The following is an 11,437-nucleotide window of genomic DNA, read 5'->3' as shown; positions in this document are numbered from 1 at the left end:
CATTGTATTAGTCAAAATGATGATTTTTCCTTTATGCCAAACATCATTAGGATATTAAGTAAAGATCATGTTCCATGAAGATATTTTGTTTATTTGCTACCGTAAATATATCTAAACCTAATTTTTGATTAGTAATATGCATTGCTAAGAACTTAATTTGGACAACTTTAAAGTGATTTTCTTACTATTTCGATTTTTTGCACCCTGATCTGCATTTTTTTTTCGACCAAATATTGTCCTATCAAACCATACCTCAATTGAAAGCTTATTTATTCATGATGTAAAAAATGTACCTTTATGACTGATTTTGTTGTCCCAGGTCACATATAGATATGTTTAAACAACTAAATAATTGTAGAACATTAATAAGGAACCAAAACCATAATAATACAAAACTATGTATTTGTTTTTTTTTTTAAACTGTCAGAGCTACAAAAATAAAAATGCTATGTTCCAAACGGGACAAAATAGTAATAATAATAATAATAATAATAATAATAATAATAATAATAATAATAATAATAATAATAAATAATTATTGTGGTTATTGTTGTTGCTGTTAAATAAAAATAAATAAATAAACAAATTAAGAAATATTAATAGAAAAAAATTATAAAATGTTTAAATGTTAAATATGTTAAAAATGTTAACTACTATAATACTTCTACTAGTACTAATAACAGTAATAATAAATTAAAAACAAATGATAAATATTATTGTGTGTATATATATATAGCTTCTCCTTTTGTTGGCAGCAGGTTTATAAACACTTATTAAAAATCTGTTGTGTTTTCATAGACAATTTATAATAGACAGACTTTATAAAAAAAAAGACTCAAACCCACATCACGTACAGAAAAGAAGATTGTATAAAGCAGCATTTACTGCTAAATGAGAAGCTGAAAAACTGTATCGGGAGCTGCTCATGTGTAAATAAACACAGCAGTGTGCTTCACTCCTACACTCTTAAAAATAAAGTGCCACGATGCCATAGAAGAACCTTTTTTGTCTAAATGGCTTCATAAAGAACCTTTAACATCTGAAGAGTCTTTCAGTTTCACAAAAGGTTCTTGGTGGCAAAAGAAGTTTCTTCAGATTATAAAAAGTTAAGAAAGAGATGGTTCTTTAAAGTACCTTTGAATGAATGGTTTTAAAAAGAACCTTTTAAAGCACCCTTATTTTTAAGAGTGTACATTTATTTAAATGGCTGCCTTTGTGATGTCGATTTCATTTGGATTATTTGCACACAGAAGTGCTGTGAAAGTAGTCAGATTATTGAATATTGAAGCATAAGTAGTTTAAGTATGAAGTTTGATTGTGTTGTGTTTTGTGATGTGTTTCAGTGTAATTATATCGTCCCGTGTATCATCGTCATCGTCATCTTCCTGTGTTTCCAACAAAAAGCATACGTCTCTCCACCGAACCTCCCTGCCCTCATACTGCTGCTGGCGCTCTACGGGTGAGTGTGTGTTCACTGTGTTTGTTTCATCCAGACTCCCAAATTGTTTACTTGGACTTTCAAGTTGGAATTGACCATATGCACGGAGCGTTCTTTAGAACTTCGCCGGCTTGTGAACTTCCACTGAAGCTCATTTTCTATGTGCTATATAGAGGTGAACACTCTTGAGACTCCTTCAGTTTGATATTATTTAACAACATATCTGAGCCTCCTCATTTAGGGGTCACACTTGGCTCCCTCGCGGTCAAAAATGACCGAAGCCTTAAAAAGTAACTTTTTTTTTCTTCAGGAAAATTACTGAAATACATTTTTGTTCAATAATATTTTGCGATTATTATTTAGAATTTTGAGAAGTTTTAATGAATCTATGCAATATTTATACAATTTTAATGAACGATTTTTCCCAATAGAATTATTTTTATTTTTTAATTGAATTATGAATTTATTATTTTTCAATGCAATGCAATAAATGCAACATTTTACATTAAAAAAGAGTAAAAGCATTTAAAATCTATTTTTTAAGTGAAAATTGTGTCATCTGGTGGCCAAAAAAAAATTTTAACTTGTGTAATGACATGTAACCTTCTTTATCTCCCTATGCATAACCTGATATTTATCCAATCAAAAAATATCTAAACCTTAACAAAAGTAATCTTTTAGATATATTTCTAAATGGAAACCCTATTAAATGAAGAAACAGTCTAAAAAAACAATGGGAATCCCAAAGCCACTGTGTATAGGGTTTTTGGGATTCAAATTATTTTTTGAATTCATTTTAATGAAGAACACTTTCTGAACACTTTTTTTTAGCACAGTGGCTGATTTGTAGCTTGTACCACCAAAAGATTCTCTGAATTTTCGCTTTTTTTTTTTTTTTTCGTATTTCCCATTCATTTCCTATTTTGGTCATTTTTGACCGCGAAGGAGCCAGGTGTGACTATTTAATTTTAACCCTTAAAAATATCCGAATCATGTCAGTGTTGTGTGTGCGTGTGTGTGTGTGTGTGTGTGTGTGTGTGTGTGTGTGTGTGTGTGTGTGTGTGTGTGTGTGTGTGTGTGTAGTTTTATTTTGTCTGTCAGTTGTTAATTTGTGTTTGTGTGTTTCAGGTGGTCCATCACTCCAATGATGTATCCCGCCTCCTTCCTGTTCAGTGTTCCCAGCACAGCGTATGTGGTTCTGACCTGCATCAATCTCTTCATCGGCATCAATGGCAGTGTGGCCACATTTGTCATGGAGCTCTTCGATGACCCGGTAAGACTCCAGCACACACACACACACACACACACACACACACACACACACACACACACACACACACACACACACACACACTTACTGAAAGCATGCAGTGAAGAACATTCGGTCAAATAAGGAACTTCCTTTTCTATTTGTTTCTTTCATTTACTGACTGTCTGAAACCCTCTCCTTGTTTGGAGGCATGATTAAGGTTTGCTTGTGCAAAGTGTTCTTTCAGCTCATCCTGAGACTAAAGACACATTCCCACCAGCCACACGAATACTTTAATAAAACTTTATGAATTCATAAATTGGTGTCCATACCAATGGGCAATAATGTTCTGTTTATTTTCTATTTATGTATGACTGCAAAAAAAAAGTTTAATTCATATTTCTCATTAAAAAATATATGCAAATAAACTAAAGATGACATTTTACAGAGATCCATATGTATATGTAATATTATTTATTTTTTTATTTTTTTGTCAATTTGCATAATTTGGTCAAAAATTACATAATAATATGACAAAATTAAGAAAGTATTATTATAGAGATCCATTATTTTTAGTAGTAGTAGTAATATATATATATATATATATATATATATATATATATATATATATATATATATATATGTGTTTGTGCAATTTGGTCTTATATTTTGACATTATATAATAATATAAAAAAATGAAGTAACAAGTAACAGTATAATACTATACTAATACAATAATAAGAATAAGAGTAAATGTAAATCTCACTGTTTAGATTTATATATATATATATATATATATATACATATAATACTTTATTTTTTCATAGTATATATATATATATATATATATATATATATATATATATATATATATATATATATATATATATATATATAAATAAAATACTATGAAAAAAATAAATTATTATTATAAAGCTCTATTATTATTATTATTATTATTATTATTATTATTAAATAATATTATTTAGACTATATCACTAATAAAGGCTTTGGTTGAATCCACTTTATCAAACTATTTGCAAACAGACAAAATAACAGTAGAAGCTGATGTGACATTATTGACAGGCGGTCCGTTTAAACTTTCAGAAGTCTCTCTCTCGAGGGGCCGCTTATGAGGGATAAAGACATGAGGACTGTCAGACGCTGCTGTAGATCTGTCATCTTCAGTAATGAAAGTCTGTTTAACACTCAGCGTTCAGCCAATCAAAGCGGCCGGCTCTCTTTCCTCATCCAATCACTGTCAGTCTCTCCTCTGTCCATCTGCAGCTCTGATATGTAATAAAAAGCGTACTGTTTACATTGTTTTAACAGTCAAAACTGCTTTTAAATTTAAGATGTGCTTTCTTGAATTTTTTCAAGACTGATTTCTGATATCAAGATTTCAGACAGAGATTGTCTGGAGAGGTGAGAATACTGTTCCACACTAAAAAATAGGTTTAACCCAGAAATTGCTAGTAAATTTTACAATTAATTGCAAAGAAATAGAGCTGCAAAACGATTAATCAATTCCAAATCAAAGTTTATGTTTGCATGCTACGCATGTGTGCTGTGTATATTTGTTATTTATATATAACACACACATATACGCACACATACATGTATATATTAAGGACAAATATGTTAGATTTACCTGTTGTGGATATTATTCAAAAGACTTTGCATTTCATTTTGATATGTCTCCTTTCTCACACACCTGTTACAAAGAGGACATTTTGACATTTTGTGTTATCCTCACTTGCCTCAGAAACCTCTAATAAAAACATCCATGACACAGTCAGCGAAAAAGCATTCATAGAAATGTAGTCATTATGAGGAATCCTGTGTTTTCAGTCTAACATTGTCTTTCTTTGTCCTGTCTGTGTTTCTCTCCAGAATATAACCCGGATCAATGACATAATCAAGCAGGCTCTGCTGGTGTTTCCTCATTTCTGTTTGGGAAGAGGCCTGATGGACATGGCCACAAACCAGGCGATGGCCACTCTTTACCAAAACCTGGGTAAGATGTTGACAAACGGGGAAAGATCCTGAGATCTGCACTGTAAAAAAACTATTTGTTGAGTCAATTTAAAATAATTTGTTTCCTGGCAGCCTTAAAATTTTAAGTTTAGTCAACTCAAAAAAGTTGAATCAACTTGAAATGTTGAGTTGCACTAAGTGACAACTTAGATATTTGAGTTGATTCAACTTAAAATTTCAAAGCAGCAGGGTAACAAATTATTTTAAGTTGACTCAACAAATTCTGTTTTGTTTTTTGTTTTTTGTTACAGTGTGACAGGAAAGCTGATGTGTGCATGTCTTTTCAGGTGAAGACCGTTTTGAAGATCCTCTGAGCTGGAAAATGGTGGGCAAGAATCTGTTCGCCATGACCATTCAGGGGGCCGTCATGTTTGGCCTGACTCTGCTCATCCAGTACAAGTTCTTCTGCAAACCCTTGTAAGAAACAACCCCAAAAAATATAAAAAAGTAATGTTAATGTACTCAGTCTCAGGCCATCCAAGATGTAGGTATCTTTTTGTCCTCAGTAGAACAGTAAAGAAGATTTTTAGCTGAAACCGTGAGCCTTGTTGATTCATAAAATGGCAAATGCCAAAAAGTCAATAGATATTGGCCCTTTGAGAGAAAAAAAATGCATATCAAAGAACACAAAATGAATACCTGTGTCTCTTGAGAATATATTGAGGTCTTATGAAGCAAAACGATTTGCATGTGCAAGAAATTAAACATTATTTACAATATTATTGCTTATAATCCAGAGCCTCAGGCAAACAGTTAAACCACTTCTTGGATGGCCTGAGGGTGAGTACAGTAACATCAAACGTTCATTTTGGCAGTGGCTATTTACACTAAGTGCAAACAGCAATAGAGACTAAGTGAAAATAGCATATTTTCTTAATGATAGATGCTATTTACACAAAGTGCAAATAGCTGTAGATTCTATTTACACTATGTTGAAAAAGCAGGATTTGTTTTATATTTATAATAGCAGAATAATATAATATGCACCTCAGTATTGTAGTACATGAAAACAGTATGCAGTAATTACGCAGTTTCAATTATAGTTTTAAATAAATGAATTAAATGGTACTGCCTTATTGGGACAATAAGCACCTACTCTAACCCTAACCAATATTTTATTTTCAACTTTTCAACTTTTTTTCATTTTTATTGAACATAAATGCCTTTCTGATATGATATGAGATTTGAAAAAGGAGAAAAAAATCGAATCCAGGGGAATTCGAGCTCGCATCGGTCGCGTCGAAAAGAGTGAAACACGATTTATCCTCTGCACCATTGGAGCTAAAGACTAGCAGTCGTCTTTTGTAATGACTATACCAATCACACATTGGTGGGTTGAGCTAGCGTAAATAGACACTCCGTTTCATTTTTGGGTGAAATGTCCCTTCAGAAAAGCCTGTGTCTGTTCTGAATTGTATACATAATTCTGCCGTCTGCTCTGCGGTGACATATGCACATTTTTACTCACAGGTCAGTAAAATCACTACCAACATCTTCAGATGAAGTGGATGAAGACGTGGCTCGAGAGCGTGAACGAGTGCATCAGGGCGGAGCTCAGAACGACCTCCTCCGAATCTGTGACCTCACTAAGGTACTTCCTGTTCCTGTCACTTCTAGTTGAAATTCTGACTTATTGTGAAAAGTGCCATAAAACGTGTGCTTTTGAGCAATGGCTGATCAGGATTGGATACCAGCTGGCCAATCAGATAAATGAGTGAGACCGGTTTAAACCAGTTTAAGACCAGCACTCCAGCTTGTTTTTCAGCAGGTTTAAAAAAATAAAAATAAATACTTGTTTAATATTTTTTTGCTAGAAAGGCTCTAAAAAACATCCAATTTTTTTCAGATAATATATTAATGAAATAAGTGGCCACTTAAGTGACTTACAGTAAGGAGCTTTCATGTCTGTTTCTAACACACTTTTTAAAAAAGTTCAGAAATCAGGTTAAAACTTTTACTTTAAAGTTTATTTTAAATTATTATCTTTTAAAGAAGTACTTATTTCCATGTGCTAACATACTAAAATACATGTAAATTACTTTGTTATTTTAACAGTAGAGTCTCATTCATTGTTACATTTTAAGTTAATTTATTTTAAATGTTCTACACAACTACTTTATAATTGCAAATATATTTAGATATATGAGATACAAGTTTCGATAGAAATGACATAAAAAGTGTATTTTAGTTTATCTTAACTGTCAGTAAAATCAGCAGTACTTTAACCATATTTTAACAAAAATTCAAGCAATTACAAAATTACTTTAAAGATGTACTACTTAAGTGTGTTGAAATCACTCTAAGGTTCAGCTAATTGCATTTTAGATCAATTTAAACTATAATATATTTTTATTTAATTGCATTAACCATGCAGTTAAGAGTTTGAAATAATTACATTTAGTTTACACTTAAGTTTTATTTTTTTTCTTTTAGGGTGTGTTCACACTTGTAGTTCGGTTAGTTTGGCTCATTTGGTCCGCTTAGCATTCACACTGGCATTTTTGACAGTGAACCTAAAGATACCGAACCTAAAGACTTATTGGTCAGGTTGAATGGCGTATATTTTATGATGGAACTCACTGAACACGCAAAACACAAGGAAAAGGTGCGTTTGACTATTTGAAAAGGCACTGCTTTAAGTTGGATGCACCTAATGCCATCCGCCGGACTAAGCATGCTCATTGTTGCGTGTATATGATTTTATTTTTACTACTTGCAAACTCACAAAGAGCTCATGAAAGGCATTTTACCTCCTTGTTGCTCTACGTTTGCCCTCTGCTCATTTTGTTTTGGATACACCACTTGTTCCCTTCATGAAATCATGTTGTGTAGCGTCGCATCTTGTCATTGCTTCCTGTTTTTGATTCTTTTAGAAGTATTTGGTCCATGTTACATTCATATTTCATTCGAACCAAACCAAAGTTCATTTAGAAGCAAACCGAGACTTACCTTTTTAGTCTCAGTCCGCTTGTTTGGTACGCACCAGGGTTTGGATGGCTACTCAAATGAACTGCACAAACAGAGCAATCGCACCAATCGAACCGGACATGACAAGTGTGAACACACCCATAAAATGTATTATTTGCGTAATAAGCACTTTTTTAAAAGCACGCTAAAACTCTTCTTTTTCACGAGGGTTGGCTCGTATGTTGATGTGTATTGCGGACAGACGGTCAAAATCCTGCTGTGTGAGCATACAGATGTTCGCAGTAGAGTCTCAGTGATTAGGAGTGAGAGTTTAATTTGTTCTGATCTGTAATCAGGCGTCTCTGAGCACTGAGAGCAGCTGTCTGTGAATCACGCGCCGCTCTGAGAGTAGACAGGTGTCTGCGCAGGAAACCATCAAACATCTCAGACCGGATGAGTCCGCATGCAAACGGATTTATTCACTTATTTAACCCATAGAAGTGCTCTAAATGATCAGTAAGATTATAATTTTGCTGTTAAACTTGTTGCACACAATCTGATACATGCCTTCGGTTGTCTGCGTTGATTTTTCATTAAGTAAAAGGTATTATTTAGTATTACTGTACAAACATCCACCTTCAGGTGGTGCTTCACGTGTCTTTTTGCTGTCTTTACAAATCTTTACAGATTTTTTATCAAGTAAACATAAGAATAACTTTAGTAATATTTCCAGATGAACATTCCATTAACCTTTTTTTTTTTAATTAGTGAGTGTCAAATCTGATCATCATGATTTTGTAAAAATAAAGTACTCCACTATTTTTGGGTCATACAGATAAGAGTTGGACATAATTCAAAACCGCAACGTGTTTACTTTTATTTTTGCATTTTCACAGTAAAAACAAAACATTTGTGCTTTTGTAAAATAAAGCAAACAAACAGGATGTGCGTTCTGTCATTTCGGTTCTCGGTTTCCTTTTCGTGAACTTGTTTGTGAGGAATTATTTGTGAATTTGAGGAATGTTTGTTTCCACAAGCTTTACTTGGGAATGACCTTCTCAAGTCTCAGAAACATCACACATCTTTTGAGGAACATTAATTTGTTCTTCTCTCAAACATCATTGGATTGTACTGAATTGTCTGTTTGGATCATTTCAATCTCATCTTACTAAGACACATTATTGGAGATCCAGAGTGATGCCTGATATTTATATAATTGTATGTCAATATCTGCTGTAATGTTAAAAAGATCTCATTGATTTACAAGCATCAGATTTGCTTTATCTAAATAGCAGCATCTGTACCAGTTCGTATTTTTTTGTATTTATTTATTTATTTATTTATTTCATAATATATGAATGAACCATAAAAGCCTGATAAGGGTTCAAATGTTCCTTGTTGTTCACTTGTAGTATTTTCTGCACAGAAAAAAAGAATCATATATCTGCAAAATATAATTACTTGAAGAAAAGCTCTTAAAGCATGGCACAATTGTAATTTTTGATTCTGTTTCTGAATTTTCAGATGTACCGTATGAAGAAAACTCCGGCTGTGGATAAAATCTGTGTGGGTGTTCCTGCTGCAGAGGTAAAACACACACAAGCGTGAAATGAAAACTTATTTTATGTACTAACCCTTACCAAAAATAGGTATACTTGAAGTTTATTTCATCAAGGCCCAATCCCAATTCTATTTTCTACCCCTTCGCCTACCCCTCGCCCCTTCCCCTTGTCCCTTGAAACAAAGTGTAAAGGGGAAGGGCTAAAATATTTCCCCTAAGAAATGGGACACCACTACAACACTGTTATACGTCATCATAGGTTGTCGCTAGTTCCTAATGTTACGTCAGAGGACATGCGCAGATGTTTATCACTCATTCCAAGATGTCAAAATGTTGTCATGTTGCAAAAAGTACAAATGTACGGTGTACGCACCGTTCATTCACATGTGGCCGTAAGCAAAACAAACAACACATTATCACATGCGCGGCAAATTGCTAATCAGTGTAGTGGTGCCTGGAGAAGTATATATGCTTCATTTGTGAATTTCGTTTTGAACTTTCTATTTGAACGCATTCGTTTTCTGGATCCTTGGACTAAAATGTTTACAGGGGTTCACTGGTTTAAGAAATTTCTGATCGTAAAAATCAGCTTCTTTTTATTTGTAAGGTATCGTTTTTATTATTATGTACTGATTTAAATTACTGGTGCGGTAGACGTATCGGGCGCAGGTGCATTAGGCGCAATCATCAAATACATTTCAAAGCAAGCCGGCTCCACGGTCCTGACTGCATCATCACTGCCTTTATTGGGTGTTTTGAGCGAATATTTACATTTATTCACATGACTGGATGCGGTGGACTGCCATGATTTTGGCGAATGCAGGACACTGAATAATGCGCATCAGAGGGGATTTAAAAAGTGGAAGTGTGTATACACCGTATACGTTACCTGCGTACACCCTCCTCTACACCACCGTTGCAAATTGCCATGCCACTGGTCTTTCATGTTTCTAACATGCAGACAATTGTATATGACATAAAAATATATTTTGTAATATCGTGCAATCAGTGCTATCTGCTAGCAAACTTTAGCGATTTTTTTGCAAACGTTTATTTACAAAACAACACCATAAACACAAACACAAGATTGAAGGTAATATACATATAATGAAACATTGTCATGAAAATCCTTATTAAAGGCAAAAATTACTTATATTTACGAGTCTGCTTGCTCGAGTGAGCAGCCATGTTGGAAATTTCTCTTAGCCCTTCGTTTGAAGTGAGGTCCTGAAAAATCTTCGTTTGGAGGGCTATCTGGCCCTTCCCCTTCCCCCTACCCCTCCAACCAAAAGAGAAATGAGACACCCCTACCCCTTCACGTGAACGCGCCAAACGGAGGGGTAGGGCTAAGTGTAGGGGTAAGGGGTAGAATTGGGATTGAGCCTAAGTATACTTAAAGTTCAAGTATATTTTAAGTGTATTTTATGTAGTAAGTATACAAATATCAGTGAACTCGTAGCATACTTTTAAGTATACTATTTCAATACTCCTTGGGACTAAATTGGCCCACTTTCTAGTATATACATACAAAACAACAACAAAAAAATAAAAGAACTGAGTATCTGTTTGTAAACAAAAACACTTTAATGCATTCTTTTTTATAAACACTTAAAAGTGTGTTTAACAAAAAATAAAAATAAACAACATTTTGAACAAAATAATTATTCATGTTAATCAAAACATAGATCAACACCCCAAAGCTTGACAGTCATTATTACCTCTTCATGGGTCGACATTTTGTTCCATAATGTTACACAGTTTTCCAAATCTATGGTTTTGATGCTGTTTTATGCCTGATCTTAGATTACGTGTGGAAGCATCTGTTGTTTCGGTTTCTTCTTCACTTGTGTTTTAGCGTACAACAATGAAAACACAGAAACAGTCTAAATATATTTGAGCTATACTTGTGCTCTGAGAATCTAAGTATAAGGCAAGTATACTTAAATGTCATTTAAGTACCTCTCTGAGAAGTATATAGAAAGTAGACTGAAAGTATACTTTCTTATTTTTAGTTAGTTTAGAAGTATACTAATAGCACACTTGAATAAACTTATTTTTCGTAAGGGGATATAGAGAATACGTTTTTATTAAATGCAGCAGTCTTTGAACAACTTTGGCCTCCATGGAATTACTTTCAGCAGATATATTCAACCAAAAAAATATGAATGAAATGATCTGTAACTAGGAATGTCTTCCCCCTGATACCAGCGGCCATTATCTAACATTATAAACATTTCATGAACTC

General features: G+C 33.5%; 1 protein-coding gene across 1 annotated transcript in view; it reads left to right on the top strand.

The window, feature by feature from the left end:
* LOC141332528 (phospholipid-transporting ATPase ABCA1) overlaps positions 1-11,437 on the top strand; it is a 180,838-nt gene that overhangs the window by 125,209 nt on the left and 44,192 nt on the right. The window contains exons 32-37 of the mRNA XM_073837656.1: positions 1,344-1,459; positions 2,567-2,711; positions 4,581-4,704; positions 5,012-5,141; positions 6,195-6,315; positions 9,156-9,218. Of these exons, the coding sequence (XP_073693757.1) occupies positions 1,344-1,459; positions 2,567-2,711; positions 4,581-4,704; positions 5,012-5,141; positions 6,195-6,315; positions 9,156-9,218 (699 nt within the window). The remainder of the gene's footprint in view (positions 1-1,343; positions 1,460-2,566; positions 2,712-4,580; positions 4,705-5,011; positions 5,142-6,194; positions 6,316-9,155; positions 9,219-11,437) is intronic.

Source organism: Garra rufa, chromosome 3 (assembly GCF_049309525.1).
Source record: "Garra rufa chromosome 3, GarRuf1.0, whole genome shotgun sequence".
NCBI lineage: Eukaryota > Metazoa > Chordata > Actinopteri > Cypriniformes > Cyprinidae > Garra > Garra rufa.
This window is presented reverse-complemented; position numbering and strand designations above follow the sequence as displayed.